The 18548-nt window shown below is 40.0% G+C and overlaps 1 protein-coding gene across 5 annotated transcripts in view; it reads left to right on the forward strand.

The window, feature by feature from the left end:
* afap1 (actin filament associated protein 1) overlaps positions 1-18548 on the forward strand; it is a 95958-nt gene that overhangs the window by 23923 nt on the left and 53487 nt on the right. For 3 of the 5 annotated variants that reach the window (XM_026157914.2, XM_026157941.2, XM_026157922.2), the window contains exon 1: positions 16927-17202. The exons of the other annotated variants lie outside the window; for them this stretch is intronic. In XM_026157914.2, the coding sequence (XP_026013699.1) occupies positions 17166-17202 (37 nt within the window). In that variant the 5' untranslated portion in view covers positions 16927-17165. Of the gene's footprint in view, positions 1-16926; positions 17203-18548 lie in introns of those variants that run through there. 5 annotated transcript variants of the gene reach the window in all.

The following is an 18548-nucleotide window of genomic DNA, read 5'->3' on the forward strand; positions in this document are numbered from 1 at the left end:
GTCAAATGTGAGGACATCCGTCCCATATCTAAAGGTTTGAATTAAATTAGGTCATGCATCAGGACAATGATCCCATACACAACACCAAACCTGTAGTGGGATGGCTTAAAAAGAAAGATTCAATGAAGTTGACGTGCCCTATGAAGTTTGTGCTGTAATGAGCCTGTTTTTTTCTTGCCAAAAGAATATTAGCTGGAGTATTATTTTATAACCTGTCAGCCCCTCTTTCCAATCCAAATATGGTCACATCTGATCTGGATTTTATTAGCAAGTACTAGCATACTTCTGCTGTTACCTTCAGGGGTTTCCTCAGTGGGTGATCTGCCTCCATCTCAACCTATCCATAGCATCCTTTTCTGTCACACTGCATGTCTCCCTAACTACATCATCTGTGATCTTCCTCTTTTCCTCATTCCTGGCTAGGCCTGTGCAATATGACCAAAATCTCATATCCTGATATAAGACATCCATCGTCCCGATAACGATATAAATCACAAAAATTTAACATTTTCTGTAAATTCTGTGAATCTCGGGCAGCTCAACTTGTGTGAAGTGTTTCCAGCTGGGCGTCGAGTGTTTTAACCCATGCATGAAACGATACATTTTTAGACATAAGTTGAAACGGCCACCGTTTTCTTTGTGAGTATTTATTACACGGCGTGCTGCGGGGAAAAGCCTGTTCTAACGTTTGAGTCTAAGCTTTATTTTTTTAGCACCTGACGGCTCTTTTTTGCTTCTCATCCGTAAATACTCTGCATACTTTTTCACGTGATTCAGTTTATTTTGAAAAGTCTCAACAGGATCTTGAGCTTTACTGTGAAAGGTTTATGTAGAAAATAAACAAGCGGACACGCGATGGTTTTACCATCACTATTGCTAACGACAACGCATAAACACAGGTGCTTGTCCATCCGTAGTGTGGTTATATTAAATATAAGAGAAAGAGAGAACTTTAAGAAATTAATGTAGCCACTGTCACTACCCGATCCGTACCGGAAACCCGATCGGTACCACGCATGTGCAAAAGGCCACTAGTTCCGCTCGAAGCATTTTACGATAGTTATGGGTCAGAGTATCTGTTAAGATGTTAAGAATAATAAGTATCTCTTAAAATGTTTGCAATAATGAAACATTTCAATATAATGTAGACAAAAATGAAAAATAAAAAGATAGTTACAGATCAGGACTCGCCGATCCTTACTGCGCATGTGCAGTACCTTTTTGCGATGGGGATATTGAATCAACAGAACATTTATTTTGTGATTGTATATTCTGTAAAGCCCTGTGGATCGATGTGCACTACTGGCTTTTCCCAAAGATTCCAAACTTACTTGAATTTTCTAAAAATGATTTTATCTTTGGATCTCTAAGAAAAGAAAAGAAGCTTGAAAATGTTTTAAATGTAGTAATTATTATAGGTAAATTCTTCATTCACAAATGTTGTTTTCTGAAAACAAAGCCGTCCTTTTATACTCTTCACAAAGAACTCTGCCTCTTCTTCTCATCTATAAAGTTTATGGACAAAAAACAAGCTCTGGATCTGTATCATATGATTAATGAAATAAATCTGTTAGAAAAACCCCTAAGGTATAATCTCTTTTATGTCTTTTAGTTATCTTTTGTTTTGTTTTTGTTTGTTTGTTTTCTTTGCTTTTGCTTGGGGTTTTATTTATTTATTTGTTTGTTGTTGTTTGTACTTCCTGTTCATATAGAAGATATCTTTTATATGTTGGAATACAGCTTGTTCTGATACTATTTCAAGTTGGAAAAAAAATCTTTGTAGAGATTGCCATATTTGTTGTACATTATATTTTTGTGCAATAAAAAAACCCAAAACATAACTGTCGCAATGTTGGCAAAGAGAGGAAGTGACGTAAGATTTGCACATGTGGTACCGATCGGGTTTCTTGTACGGATCGGGTAGTGACAGCCACTACGGTGACCATCAAAACGATGAAAAAATATAAACAGTTTATTTTGCGACACCACGAAACAAACGATAGCATAAAATGAAATGATAGACGTTTTTATATCGTCATCCGATATATATCGTTATATCGAACAGCCCTCTTCCTGGCAGCTCCATCTTTAACATCCTTTGGCCAGTATATCCATTATCCCTCCTCTGCATATGTCCACATCATCTAAACATGTTTCTCTAATCCTGCCCATCATGGTTTTCTCAGAGAAAACCTCAACACCTTCAGATCTGCCTTGTGTGTTTTTTTCAGCATCACCCTGTTGAAATGTACCTCTTCCTTCTCACTCTTGCTGCTGTCCGTCTGTCACAAATCACTCCTAACACTTTCAATACTGCTGGCTCCTTGAACTAGCTTCAACAACTCTTTTGCAAAGCTTCATGATATAGCGTATAACCTTTATCCTCTGTATTTGCTGCATTCTTCATAGCTGTCCTTCATAAAGTACTCAAACACACTATTCTACATTTGTTCATTATATTTAATTTTTTTCCAAAAATTTATCTTTTATCATTATCCTATATGTAGGGTTAGGGTAAGGTTAGAGTTAGCATCTGTGATGACTTAGACCTTAAAGGGTTAAAGTGTGTCTAATAACATATACTTTAATTTACAAATTAGAAGCATCATTGTACATGTCATATTTATCTTACAATGTTAATAGTCAGAATGTGGGTAATTTTATTAAATTTGAATGGTATCATTTGGTATCATGACCTATTGGTATGAAAAATGCTTATGTGCTTGTATGAACTCTGGAACCTGGTTTCCAGACAGGAAATACAACTGGAATTTGGCTAAATGCTGGCTGGCTGGATGGAGCCTGCTCTGATTATTTAGACCCCAACAGAATGCCCTCTAGCTCGCACACAGAATTACTTTGGTTGGTTTCGAGCTGTTCAATTTTCTACCTGCATGCCAATCAGTGCTGTTTGCCAGCATAATGAGTAATCCTGGGTATAAAGGTCAATATGTCCTGCACGGGTTTCATATCTCTCTCTCCAATCTCCAAACACACACACACACACACAATTATTTCCAGCAACGTCTGCACTATAAATACCATATGACAGTAAGCTGAAGAAGCATGATGAAACCTAACTCTGCTCTGTGTCCCACCTGCTCCACCCTTAATTCTCCTCTTGCACTCAGTGGAAAGAAATGAAGTCATTTCACTTCATTCCATCTCTGGGATCACCCACCACATTGTTGGAGCATATGGCTTTTATATTGGACTGGTGTGATTCCTTGTGCATGATGGATAGTGTTGCATGTATGCTGCACTGTAAAAAAAATCTCTTCAATTTAGATGACAGATTTTTTTTAATAATCCAAATTAGCATCAAGGGAAAAGCAAATTTGTTCAATGTAAGGCCTTAATAACAATATAAGGACTGGTTCCTTTGGAGCAGGGAGTTTTTGTTTCCTGCTGTCCCCAAGTGCTTGCTCATAGGGTGTTGTCGTTGATTGTTGGGGGTTTTTTCTCTTATTGGAGGGTCTTTAATTTATGACATAAAGTTGCTGTGATTTGGCACTATACAAGGAAAACCAAATTTAATGCTGAGGCCCACACTGGATTGCCCACTGTGCGCTGTGTGAGCAAATGGTAAGTGGACTGAGCTTACTGCACTTTTGGCCGTACTATAAGTTTTTAAATCATGTTAGTGGCATTTAAAATAAAATAAAGTGTTAAATTAAAATGAGTTCTTCATTCACACTTAAGTTTTTATTCAAAAGAAAGATGGATATTTAGATTATATTTACAGAACGGAATTAATTCTAATAGCCACACTGTTTCAATAATGCAAATAATCCAAACTTTAGGGGAGCCCAATCCATGACTGATGGTGTTCTTGTGTGCATTGGCAGTGTGTTTAGGATCATAGTCACACTAAAAAATGACACCATTGTCAATCAGGTGCTTTCCAGATGGCATTCCATGGAGAATGATGATGGTATTTTTTTCTAAACTATAACACTCTACTGTGTTTTACAGACAATTATAGATGCTCCCTGTTCAACCTCCCCCCGATCTCCTTCATAGATAGTAACCAAAAATGTCAAATTTGGATACATCGCTCCATAACCCCCTTTGCTGCTGATTTTTAGTCCAGTTCTTCTGTAATTTGGCATAACTCGGCCTTTCCTCCCTGTTTCCATTCCTTAAGAACTGTTTCTGCCTGTTTTTAAGGAGATGACTTTCAGATACAGTTTAAATGTCTAGATAATATTAGGCCTGCCACTTGTTCTGTTGCAGATCAAGCCAAGATATAATAATAATAATGGATTGGATTTATATAGCGCTTTTCAAGGCACCCAAAGCGCTTTACAATACCACTATTCATTCACTCTCACATTCACACACTGGTGGAGGCAGCTACAGTTGTAGCCACAGCTGCCCTGGGGCAGACTGACAGAAGCGAGGCTGCCATATCATGCCATCGGCCCCTCTGGCCAACACCAGTAGGCAAGTAGGATAAAATGTCTTGCCCAAGGACACAACGACCAGGACAGAGAGCCCGGGGATCGAACCGGCGACCTTCCGGTTACAGATACGATTCCCAACCCCCTGAGCCACGGTCGCCCAAATGTGCCCAATATGCCACGTTTCAGCTAATATTTCCTGGGAATCACCTTGTTGACGCAAAAATATTATTTTATTCCAGTCAAACTCAGTTATCAGTTAAGTTTTTTGTATATTCAGCTAAAGAAATTGCAAGAAATTATTTGTTTTTGTGACAAACTGCTATTAACAAATTGCCTTATGATACAAATTAAAATGGGTTATTTGCTCAACTGTTTGTTATGTGTTGACAAAATCTTCATCTATTAATTTAAGAGATGAACTTTCCCTTTTTCATCTTTGAATGACACACAGCTCGGTGTTATGTGGCTTAGGAAAAAAATCCTCTGAAAATGTTCGAGACTGGACTGGAAATTACTGAAAAAGCAGGCAATCCCCAAGCAAAAGTGTGGAAAACTATTGCTCAAGACTGCAAATTAGAAGACAGTCTGGCTCTTGGGAAGCAAAATATAAAGAAACAAGAACTGGCCTAAGACTTTTGCACAACACTGTACCTAGCCTTGAATAAACTCATACTTCGTCTTCTTTTTTTTTTTTTGCCTGTCCCATTTGGTTCTTTAGCCGTCAGAATTGTTGTCTGAAGACCAACAAGGATACCCAGTGGATTTACTTTGCCAAATGGATCATCACGGCCTTGCCGTATTGGTCCATTTGATCGACCTTTGTTGTTATTATTTATTTTATTTTATTTTCAGTTGTTACAGACGGGACAGACATGACTGAGGGATAGGAAAGGGAGAAAGAAAGAGGAAGGAAAAGAAAAACAGAAGGGAAGAGGGACAGTGAGAAAGGGCACTTAAAAAATCTCCTGGATCACCTGTTGAGAGAAAAAGAAGAGAAAACAAGCAAAAAAAAAAAACCAGAGCAACATACTAAACACAACACCATCACGTTAATCTAGCTAAATGTAAACAGCAGTAAATACTAAATATTGAATGTTGTTGTGTAGCAAGCAGGACCGACAATGTTCTTGTTCCCGAGATCCAGGCTCCAGACATCCAGAGGCCCCAGAGTGCGAGAGCCCAAGGAGGACCACCGGAGGGGCATCCGTGCCACCCTCCTGGGAAGAGCCCCAGATGAGGGGTCACCCAGTAGCCACGGAGCAGAAGCCAGAGGGGGCTGCAGTGGCGTGCCCGCCGGCTCTGCCGGCAGCCAGTTGTGCCAGAGTGAACCAAGCCGCAGGCCCAGAGGCCGGAGGCCCGAGGGCCCCCTTTGCCCCGGAAGAGGCCTGACCGGGCAACAGGCACCAGGCCCTGCCAAGTAGTCACCGGGAGTGAGCTGGTACATACCTGAGCGCCCAGCCCCGGACACCAAGAACCACCAACCCACCGACCCCTGAGGGCATCAGTTACCGGCCGCCCCGATGGCCAGCAGAGAACAGGGGTGTGTGAAAACCCCAAACCTCCCTCCTCTCGCTCATGTGTAGTGTTGCTGCGTGTTGTTCTAAGGTGCATTTAAAACACGGGAGAGCATACTTCTTGCCATAAGTCGTATTACTTCTGTAGATCACAGAATGCATGTAATAAATGCACATGTACAGCAGAAAACCTAAAACTCAGAAATCAAGTATGTTTGGCGTCCAGGCCTGAGCAGGAAGCCCCATCCACTCTTTGTTCCAGGTCATCCTTCACCGAACCATCTGGCCTTTCAGAATTCATGTGTGAACACAAACGTGTGTGTGTGTGTGTGTGTGTGTGTGTGTAGACATACAAGTACATCTGCTGCCATTTGCAACAACCGCCAGATTTTTATTGTGTGCGTTTCCATGTGTATTTGGTTAGCTCCATTAAAAATGTATGAGCAAGTAGACAAACAGCCCAACAGAAAGGGGATTATGGGTGGAGGATGCTGACTCACAATGACCACATTTACATCAACATTAAACAAGCAAAACGTGTGAATATTATGATTTCTCAGAACAGTTCAGTAGAGGAAATCCAGTCTGATCTGACAACTGGCTGAAGGGGTGCCACTATACGACATTTTATAATGTCACGAAACATTCAGATGCAAATACCACAATGTCTGTTATCATAATGTGATGTCTGCTGACATTTTCAGTAATTCTGTCTTTATCTCTTAATGAGGTCTTAATTATGAGGTTTTCTCTTGTGTGCACTGCCTGTTCAAATCTTTCAGAGCAACGTTAATCTGGGTTTTGACTCAATAATTCATTCACCTCTGATTCATCTTTTTGAGCTGAGTCTTGGTGGGTGCTCTAGTGCTCATAGGTCCTGTTGAATGGATCACTTCCAGTTCAAATGTTACTTTCACACAGATGGCTCTTAAATTATCTCCAAGCACATTTTCCTATGATGCAAAAATATAGTTGATTCATTAACTGCAAGCCAGCCTTTCCCTGAGGAAAACAGCCATAAACTACAACATTTCATCTCCATTTGTAATGGATGAAATTAATTATTCCACTAAAAACTTTGGTCACTGCCAAGTGTATCTACTATTCCCGTGGCCAAACAATATTCAGAGAAGATAATACCAAATGTCTGGTCTTGACAGTGTAATCTAACTGTAATGCTTGACCATGCAGGTTGAATTTATGCTCTCTTTCAGATTGTAGAAACATGTACTTTGACACCAACAGTTACCTACAGTGATGAAACTGGGACTTCTCTGAGAAATTGCGGATACTACAGGCAGTGCTTGTGATTGCAGATCTATCGATATATCTATCAACCCTATTTTAAAGAATCTCATTGACCTTCCTGTAAACTCTGGATGGAAAAGAGAAGAACAACAGAGTTAGCAAAGAGTTAACTAAACAGAAAAGACGGAACAATTTTTCTTTGTTTACTGGTAAGTTAACACTTCCAGCTGGACCTGAACCTTGTGGACATTACTTCCATCTGTTTTTATGCAGGGGCTGGAGCTTTTGGAAAACCACCAACTACATTTAAAAGCAGGTACCTAAAACACTTAGATTTTTAAAATGATATATTTTCTTATTTTTATTACCTATTACAAAACAGGGTAATAGAGCTTGTTATTACAGTGATAGATAATATAGACAATCACAGTAAATCTTAACCTACGTTTGTGTGATAATTTACTAATAAGTTAATCAGCGGATTGTTTGGAGCTTAATGAGACATTTTATCCGTATATATGTGAAAACCATTTGTGCACATAGATATCTGAATCAGAGAGAGACAGAGCAACGGGAAAGCTCTATTTATGCACATACAGTACCTAAACTGCTAGATGTTTTGAGGGAGGTCCATACTGTTAAAGGACCTTGTCCATTCTTGACCTAGTTTTCCTGCCAGCAGCAGTACCCTTGTTCAGTCTGGATGAAGGCCATGGCTCCATACACTGCTGTAGAAATATCAGATTCAAGGATCACCTTCTTTAAAAGCTTTCTTACCCTGTGTATGTGCACTATTTCAAAGTTAGTCCAATTTCAGCTCATTTCAATCTTATTTATATAATGCCAAATCCCAAAAAACAGTTACCTAAAGACACTTTATTTTGTAAAGGTAAAGACCCTCAATAACACAAAGAAAACCCCAACAATCATATGGCCCCCAATGAGCAAGCGTGTTAGTGACAGTGGGAAGGAAAAACTCAATTTTAATATGAAGAAACCTACAGCAGAATCGGGCTCAGGGAAGGGCGGCCTTCTGCCCCAACCGGTTGGGGATGAGTAGATATGGAGAGGACAAACACATCCCATGGAAAGCAGCCAGAAATAATTAAATGCAGAGAGGTGTATAAACACATAGTGGAAAAGGTGACTAAAGAAGAAATACTCAATCTATAATAGAAATCCCCTAGCAGCCTAAACCTATTGCAGCATAACTAAGGGAGGATTCAGGGTCACCTGATCCAGCCCTAACTATATGCTTTATCATGAAGTAAAGTTTTATGCCTAATATTAAAAGTAGTAATGGGGTGATACAGTACTATAAGGTGATCAAGATGAGATTGGACTTGATTATTCAAGACCTTGTATGTGATGAGCAAGGCTTTAAATTCAGTTCTGTATTTAACAGAGAGTCAATGAAAGGAAGCCAACATAGGAGAAATATGCTGTCTCTTTCTAGTCCCTGTCAATACTCTTGCTGAACATTTCGGATCAACTGAAGACTTTTCAGGGAGTTTTTAGGACATCCTGATAATAACAAATTATGGTAAGTAATAAATGCATGAACTAGTTTTTCATTATCACTCTGAGACAGGATGTTTCTAATTTTGGAGATATTGCCCAAATGGAAGAAAGCGACTGCTTTCTTCCATATTTGTTTAATATGTGCATTGAATGACATATCCTGGTCAAAAATTAGACCAAGGTTCCTTCTGTTACTGGAGGCCAAGGTAATGCCATCCAGTGTAAGAATCTGGTTAGAAACCGTATTTCTAAGATTTTCAGGGTTGAGTACAATAACCTCAGTTTTATCTGAATTTAGAAGCAGAAAATTAGAGGTGAACCAGGTCTTTATGTCTTTAAGACATTCCTACAGTTTAACTAATTGGTGTGTGTTATCTGGCTTCATGGATAGATAGAGTTGGGTGTCATCTGCATAGCAGTGAAAATGTATGCTATGTCTTCTAATGATACTGGAAGCATGTATAATGTAAACAGAATTGGTCCTAACACAGAACCATGTGGAACTCCATAATTAACCTTAGTGTGTGAAGAGGACTCTCCATTTACATGAACAAATTGCAGTCTATTAGATGGATATGATACAAACTGCTGCTCCATCCAAAGTGGGATGGATGCCGTCTCTCCCATCAAGACCAGGTTTCTGCCAGAAGGTTGCCCAATTATGTGTAAAGCCCACATCACTCAGACAGCCAGCAATTTCATTTAAAGGAGAATGTGTGGCTAAGCATGTCACTCCTGGGCCCACTGGGGAGGGGACCAGAGAAAACTACAGAGTCTGACATTGTTTTGGCAACACCGTTGGTTGCACACAGAGTCAGTATTAATTTTAATGACCTCCGTTTGACGTAACCAGGGGTCATTATTGCCCATATGAATTTTAATGCTCGGAGGAAATCCTAGTTCTACAAGTATTCACACTGTGTGTAGGGCAGTGTTTCCCAACCTTTTGGAGCCACGGCATATATTTCAAATGAGAAAAATCACACTACACCCCACCAAACAAAAATGTAACAAAAAGCAGAGCAGGAATAAGGGACTTGGCTCGGTTTGCCCCTTTTTGCTTTCTTCTGACCACTACTCATGCTAGGGCCTTCATCTGGGTCTGGATTTTCTCCACGATCCAGGTCAGATTAACTACTTTTTCAAACATTTGTCTATTGCTTTTACGCGCTGCGTTGTCTCACTCACAGCATGACTATTATGTAGTTTCTTCTTTGTCTTCTTCTGTTTTACTGGCAGTTGGCTACCCATTTAATTAGAGCAGGTAGTTGTACTGCCCTCTAGTGGAAGAGAATGCTCTGCCTGTTACTCATGCCGGTCGCTTAGGGTACTAATCAGGTGGAACCAGATAATCTTCCACGGCACACCTGATCATTTCTCACGGCACATCTATGTGCCGCGGCACAGTGATTGGGAAACACTGGTGAAGGGGTTATAGTTGGTGTCACAGATAAGCGTCGAGTAGTGAAGCTCATCCCTTAGTCAATTTCAGTTCACAGAGACCTGAATCGATTTGATTAAGTTCTTAAAATGTATAGTAAACTAATTTTAAAAAATTAAGTGACATTTCCTAAAATATACAAGTGTACACCTTTAAGGCTGAACTGCAAATATTTCCTAGTTGTCATTTGTCTCAGGTGATAGCAATAAGAATGTCGAGAGTTAAACACTCAGTTTTGGAACCTTGCCATTTATCTTCATATTTTGGGTATTTTATTATTTTGTATTTATTTATTTGTTAACAGATTAATCATTTTAAAGCAGAAAAGAAAAGGCAACAGAAAAAGACCAGACAAGGTTGACAGGTAATCCTGGATGCTGCGCCAGTTAAATAAACAGTCGTGGTTGTGCTGATGGATATTGATCTTGGGAACTGCCAATAGGGGTTGACTGCGTCATGGAGATCACTCAGAGATCTAAAGATATTTTTGGTTTTAATATCCTTTGGCTCATGTTTAGATTATTGGCATACACTGATGCAGTGCATAATGGAAATATTTGTTTTATCCGTGACCTATGCAGTGGTGCTAAATCAGCATTATGTAGGCCAATTAAAAGTTCATACCAAAGAGTACACCACACATAAACACCATATATAAAGTTGTAAAAAAATATTGAATAAATTCAATATTATATTGTATAATATTCTGACACATCTAGCAGTTTAAAGGAATTTAACATTTTTCAGTTCCGTGATGTGCATCATGTTTCCGTTTAGTTGTCCAAAATGTTCACTGGCTCTACTCTAAAGACATGATCCTTACGTAGCTATTCCGAGAGCTTTAGACCATATCCCAAGAGTTGTTATGATTGGATTGGCTATGTCAGAGTATGGTTGCCAAGGCCTGAAATATCTTCCTTTTTTTGTGTTAACAATAATGATTTAAACTGGAAAAAAAAGAGTACTGTTGTATTTAGCCACACTGTAATGGATCTTTTCACAAACCCACACACCTACACAACCGTATGCATTAACTGTATAGGTTGACTGTAATGATGAGCTACACTCAAGTGTTGCCTTGAGTGCCACACACACACACACACACACAGCTCACTGACTGCAATGAGAATGATGATGATAATGGGACTTCCAGACCTGGACATTAGAGCTGGCTAACTTCTCAAATGTGACGCACTGCCACCAGAGATTTATAATGCCTTGACGTCAGCATTCCTCATACACTTCCCGTTAAGAAAGGTGAGCCTGCGTGAGTGTGTGTATGAAACAATACCATTTACAGTGCTGTCCCAGCAATGTGAAGCCTAGTTGATACTGATTTACGTCTTCAAGCCGTGTTTTATTTTCAAGTACTTTCAGGCCTTAAGAAAGTAGTTACCCCTGGCCCATGGTTTGTTATGGCAATAATGTGAAACATCTGATCATTTTATGAATGCTTGCATGTACATAATCATGTAAATGAAAGTGATTGTGCCTGCTACTGGATGCATTGTGAAAGCGGCATGGCTTGTTTGATGGGGATATTGATGCACTGTGTCTGTTGTAACACAGGCAGCAGGAGGTCTGGGATCCATAGGAATTTCTCCATTCCTAACCCACAATCAAGCACAATGGATTTGAAACAGGAAAGAAATGTGTGGTTTTCATTGTGTTTTAAACTTTATCTAAAGTCTTAAGACCAATAATTCTTGATTAACTAGCATATAAAAATGAGATATTCTACATGTCTGGTTGGCAAGAAATAGTGAATATATTCCAAGTTGATTCCATTAGTTGCTGCTGTGGTCGTTTTCTTTGCTTTCTATGCCTGTGAGTGAAAATTGCTTAAAGATTCTGCAATAAAAGGAAAAACTCAGATGACTCACATAGCTGAATTTTCTTAAATATCAAAGTAGTAAGAAAAGTCCAGAAAGCAGTGCAGTCTGAGTCACCCAAGTTTATACACGAGGTTAGTGTGTAGAAATCACTGTTGCTGTTGAAGTTTCTATAAAGTTTGAACATGTTCAAAACAAAGTTAAAGTGTGGGTGCACCCACAGTGCCCCCACGGCATGTTTGCTCGGAAGGAACACACACATTTTCATGAACAATAAAATGCATAACAGCCTACCCTGACAAGTCTTTCCATTCTATTTTGGTCAAAAGAGGTGTGTGTGTGTGTGTGTGTGTGTGTGTGTGTGTGTGTGTGTGTGTGTGTGTGTGCGTGTGTGCGTGTGTGTGAGAGAAGGGGCTATGGCTGGGCATGTCTTAGTGCACACTGAGAGGTGCTCAGGTTGGCTGCTGTTTTGACAAGCATATCTTGAATACTTACCTTTTATCAAGTAAAGGGGGAAACACCCAGACTCAAAACAGCCAAACCACAGACACACACACACACGTATACACACACACATGGATGACCTTGCTCAGAGAGAGTTAGACCACTTTCCTTAACTCTTAGCCCTCTGATACTGCTGAAGCAACACTGATACATAAATGATCATCCTGCTATTGAGTCAACTTTGAGAAAGTTTCTCTGGTAATTCCTGTTTTTAGTGTACATTCATGATTTGAACTGTAATGATCTGGAGTATTCAGAATATCTATGGCAGCCAAGACATTGTTCATTTTTATTTGCAGTGAAGACGCACTGTGGAAGAACAGTGGATGAAATTATATACAAAAATTGAAATGGGGCACTTATAGCAATCAATTGCAGATAATCTGCAGTCCCCTTCCTCATTGGTTTACGTTTTACAAAACCAGCTGGCATCAAATTGTTGGTGATTTTTTTACCACCAAAGAGTTACCAAGAGTTCATTTCCTTTGCCTTCTTCAAATTCAGTAAAGCAAAGAATTTCTTGACATTGTCCAAAATAACATTTTGGCTTGTTAAATATAATCCATATATAACGCCTGATAATTATGAGCAGATGTCTGATGAGTTCAGGAAGGCAGTTAAAGTGGGGGAATCCCTGGCTGTTTTTAGTAAGGATCCACAGGGGTCTCTAGCTGATGTACAGAGCTCACAAGATCTTATTTTTGTTGCAATTACCTTGCTAGTCAGTCTGCACTTTTCCTTATCAAAAAGCTTCACAATGGCATATACAATCACACCAAGTCATTCATTTAGTCCCAGTATAAGTGTTTGACTGAGTCTGGCATGATCATCCATCCTCTGGTTTGTCATAAGACCCTGACAGCACCACACTCCACCAGTGGCTTTCCACATTGCAAAGACAAGGCGAGCCTTGTCCCAAAGCCAAACCATGTGTCTTAATTCAATAACTAGAATGGGGGATGGGTTGGGGAACTGGTATGTATTCCAAGTCAGATGTCTATCTTGCGACTCTGGATTTGTCACTTGGGCTATTTGATTTAGTTTCTGAACATGTGCAGTAGGTGGAATATTTTCATTATTGTACAAATAGAGGTGGCTTGTTGCTGTTGCTTACAGTATATATATTTTCTCCCTTTTTTTTCCAGGAGTTTATGATGTAATGAAAACATTTATGGATAAAATATGGTATATGAAATATTCAAAGTTAATGACTTCTGTCTGATGCCATGAATGGGTGGAGTGAGGTGAAAAGCATTCGGGATATACATTTCTAATAGTAATGCAAATGGACTTGTGCTGTGGAGTACTGTCACTAGTTATAGATTTTGATAAACCTCTATGGCATTAGCTGCCGACAGTAATAAAACTTTAACCCAAAAAAGGTACTGCATACTTAGATCATATGTGTTTGTGATTGGTTACTGGCTGTGGCTACTCGCCAGGTGAAATTGTGGGTCCTGCACATAAAAACTCTTCGTGATTGCTTTTCTGCTAGGAGGTTGCTACAGTCACTTGTAGTTTGCATGGAAGATGCCGTCTTGTCTGTAGACACTTGCTATTCACTCTCGAACTATAGTTATATTTCAATGATGTTGATGCAAACAAAGAAAAGTTGTGAAACACATTTCAAAAGGTACAACTTTTACTCTGAAGGTAAACATTCTCAGTTTCTCATATGCATTGCACATTTTGCAGTTTCACTATAATTTGGCGAGTCATTTGTAATGGTTTGACTGTCAAGCGCTGGACCTGCTAGTGACAAAGTAATCAAAAGGAGGTTTTCAGTGCAGTACTGTATACGTCATTGTGCCTATTTTCATGCTAGTGAGACCACGCAACCATCTGCAACCACTTGCTGGCTGTGGCTCAGGGAGTAGAGCAGGTCATCTGCTTATTGGCTGGTGGTTTGATCTCTGGCTACTCGGACCTGCAGTCTTTGGTAATGGATGCACTGGAGAGCAGCTTTTGTGAATGTTAGATAGAAAGCACTTAGGAACAGATAAATGTGCTTGTATGAATGAGTGAATCAGGCATGCTGTATAAAGCACTTTGAGTGCTCAGGTAGAGTAGAAAAGCCCTATATAAGAATCAGTTCCTATACCATTTATTCCCCTACCACTCAAAGAGTGGTTGCTAGGCCTGCATGAATGGGGCTTTAGAAATCAATTTTTACAACGACTGCCAGCAACCAGTTGCAACCAGTCAGGGAATACACAATTTTCCCTCATGTTCGGTACCAGATGGTTTCTAGGCTTATCTGATTGACCTCTTAACCTGCAAAATCCTCTGATCATTAAGCAGAGAAAGTGGATGTCTGATAGTCTAACTGGTCAAAACATCAACGTTTCATCATCAGCTTTAACATTTACGTGTTTGTGCATGTGTGTTTTCTCTCACTAGGGTGTCTGAATAACTTGACGGGTTGATGACTGACTTGGATAGGGAAGTGTCCAAGTTATTACAGTATCTCAATCTCTATTAGATTTAATAAAAGTAAGTGGGAAGAAGACTGATGTCACTATTGACTTTTAAAGAAACAGAGCCAAGTTAACTTTCATCTGGTATGCAGTTTCAGTGGGATCACACTTGCGCATACACATTACACAAAAGAAAAGTGTGTTTGAGACTCTAGACTTGAGTGAAGAATATACAGTCTGGTGCTTTTTCACTGTAACCCGTCAATCCTTTCATCACTTATTGCTACTCACCACAGGCTGCCTCTCCATCTCATATCTCACCCTCATAAGAGTCTCATAACTCAACCCGAAATCCTCCCACTAGATTTGTCCACTGCAGTTAACTGACTTTAGGGTCATCTAGTCTGCATACTGCCTTACAGTGCACCAACATACCTCCTGTGTTTTAAGCTCAAAAGAGTTTGGCACTAGCGAAGTTAGTTGCAATGGAGGTAAAATCCAAAGGGTTTTATGTTCACGTTAGCCTGCTGTTCATTTTGACCGGTGTGTCCAAAGCAATTGTCTCTGATAACACTGTTTTTGTGTGTGTGTGGCCTTTTGCTGTCTGTTGTGTTGAACTTGAGGCTCTATTGCCTGAGAAAAATTGGCAGCAAAACTGTGTGCGAGTGGAGAAGTTTTTTTTTTAAAAAAGCAACTCATATTTCTGAAAAGAAAGTTTTAGTCATAACTCAAACAAAGAGAAAATCTTCTGGTAACTTTTATATCAACAGTGGATCAAATCACTATGTGCACTGTGTAAGGGATCATCAGCTGGGAATCCAAAAGATATTATCACCCTGCTCTCGATTTTTAAATAATGGTGTTTATAATAATAGCGCTTGTTATACTTGTTTGTGATACAAAATGCTGTTGTGACCCTAAACAAATCAAGCCAATGCCAAAGTATCAAAAATTGCATTTTGTCTAGAGCCCATGTGGAGCTGAGATGTCACATTATGTGTCTTATTCTTTAGGGAAATGCACGTCAACAGCCTCTGCCAGTCTGTGGTTCTTCTTGAACTCGTGAGACCAAAAGGTGATCCGGCACATTATTCTTTCTCTCCACACTGCACACTGTTCCCTTCCTCACAGTCTCAAGTTCCACGCTGAAAAAGGGCAGGGTAGAGCAAGTCTTTCCTTCCCCCCTTCCTCCTCCCCTGATGGCAGATGGGATATTGAACTCAGACTGGCTCTTGTTTGCCCCTGGGGACTAGGACGTAGGGATCAGCAGCTTATGGTAATGCAGTGTACTGTAATTAGCGAAGGCATCCAATTCTCAAGCAAGTTTGTGGGTTTTTTTCCCTCAAAAATGAAAGAATTTGCACATACATGATTTACTACTGCAAAGAACCAACATGAAAGAGATTTCAAATCATTTTTTGTACACAGTGTGGCTCTAAAGGTGTTGACATGCGCACCAAACAAAACATTTCTGTGCTGTGGAGTGACTGCACCAGGAAACAAAATGCTGTGTAATCAACACCCCCGGCCCAGTTACACTGGGATTTCTGGAATTCTCACATTAAAAAGTCACCCTCACTCCACAAGTAAAACAATGTGGAGTGTTGCTTACCATCTGCAACTTCTGGGCCACAAGAGTCAGCAGCTGTTGAGATACATTTTCACACAATCCTAGTAATAGTTTGTATATATTCAGAGCAGATGAAATAAGCTCAATGAAAGTGCGATCAAAGCATATGTAAAACACACACATATGCTTTCAATGACACGTGTCTTTGACTCGATTAAAAAACGGAAAGAAAAGCAGCGTATTAAATTAATAAATTGCAGCATATTAAAGACAGTACTGGCATCTAAATTATATCAATCTGCCTTCATTCTGAAGTCACATAATTTCGAATAAAACAGAATAGGCCAGAATGGAGATTATAAAGAAAAGCAAAGGGGAAATCTCATAAATCCAGCAGAGCTATCAGTGCAGGAAGATTGGGAGCGAGCGAGCGAAAGAGAGCGAGAGAAGGGGGCGCGTAAAGAGGGGAGGTTAAGGAGAGGGGAGGAGAGAAGGCACAGGGAGGGAGTAGGAGAAAGATCCGGGGAAAAACTTTGAAAGGGAAAAAAAGACGTTTCAGTGGCCGCCGGTTAGCTAGGAAAAGGACAGTCGGAGGTAGAAAGAGGAGGCATAGAAGACAACTGCGTGCCTGTGTGGATTTTTACCGCTGCCAGGAAGCCGCTGGGCACGCGCCTGCTCGGGACGGGGGATTATAGATGAGCTTGACTTTAAGATGAGGAGCGAGCCCATTCTTTTCACTTCCAGCAGGGGTGAGTGGCTTACGCTGTCCTTTTTTTCCCGTGAAAAAATGAATGCAGCTTGGTTTTCTAGCAGCAATAAACCTATTAAAATGGAAGGTTGTTAAAAGCGACTTTCTTACGATGTATCTCTTGTACAGTGGGATCTCCACGACGTTCAAACTGAAAGCCAAGAACAGCATGACTTTTCCGGGGCTGCTAGTGTACTCACTAACAAAGATTACCGGTCGATAACGTTTGTTTTGGCTTCCTTGCCAGCTTTTATTATTCTTCTGTTGTAGTTCAGAGTGTGTATTGTAGAAATCTGTGTGCATGCATCAGATTGGCGCACGTGCGCCGTTCAGCACATACGCAAGCGCAGAAAAAGGCCACAAATGAATAATGTTTCTAAAAGGTATGCTGAAAGAGGGCACGGGGAAGAGACTGCGGAGAGACAGTTGGCTCCTCGCAGTGTCATTAGGGTTGTGGTCGCGTGTTAAGTGTCTATGTAGTATATGGACTTTATGCCGGACTCCGTTCAGTCATCTGGCAATTTAATGTAGCTCTGACTACAGAAATGAATCCCTTTATAAATGAGAAAGCAATCTGTTTTGGTGATTCTGGTCTTCAAGAGTTTGACCTCATAATGATGTGTAACAGTAGTTAAACTGATATAACTAGACTCAGCTTTTGGGCTGACTTCATTGCTGCCACCAGTGAAACTTGGTGGTGTTATCATACAATTGACAGAAGAATACCTTTCATTGGTTCACCTATTAAAGGTGAACCAATGGAAGGTGCTCTTAACAAATAATGTAATTAAAGCTCATTGTACTTTACAAGCACAAGCAGTACTTTTTTCAGATATTTCACCATTTTATCGGTTTTCATTTTGTAATTACCCCCTATTATGCAACCCAATTCCTTTCTTTCTGGCATGGAGCTTAAAAGCAAGTCTGTTTCTTATTACCTCATTGTTGCTAGACAGCAGATCCACATACATCAACAACATGTGCAGTATCCGTCTCTGAAAATAATCTTTAAAAATCAGAGTACTTTCAACAGTGCTCAGAAAAACTGCTGCATAATTCTGAGCTGGAGGGTTACTCTTACTGTACACTTGGAGCAGTTAGGGGATAAATTGAGGAGTATTACCCTTATCTTTGCCTGCCTGAGATTTTGAGACAACAAACTCTGGCTCTCTAGACTTGGTTGCAACAGCAGGATAACGGTAAACCAACCTATTTAGTCAAAAATAGTCACTTTGTCACTGTGTACACTAACAGAACTGTTTTTTTCATCTTCTTATCCATTTAGCTTTATACAGCTGGCAGTACTCAGACAGTTATTAAACAGTCCAGGTCAGCGTTAGGGCAACT

The sequence above is a fragment of the Astatotilapia calliptera genome, chromosome 3 (genome assembly GCF_964374335.1).
Source record: "Astatotilapia calliptera chromosome 3, fAstCal68.1, whole genome shotgun sequence".
Taxonomy (NCBI): domain Eukaryota; kingdom Metazoa; phylum Chordata; class Actinopteri; order Cichliformes; family Cichlidae; genus Astatotilapia; species Astatotilapia calliptera.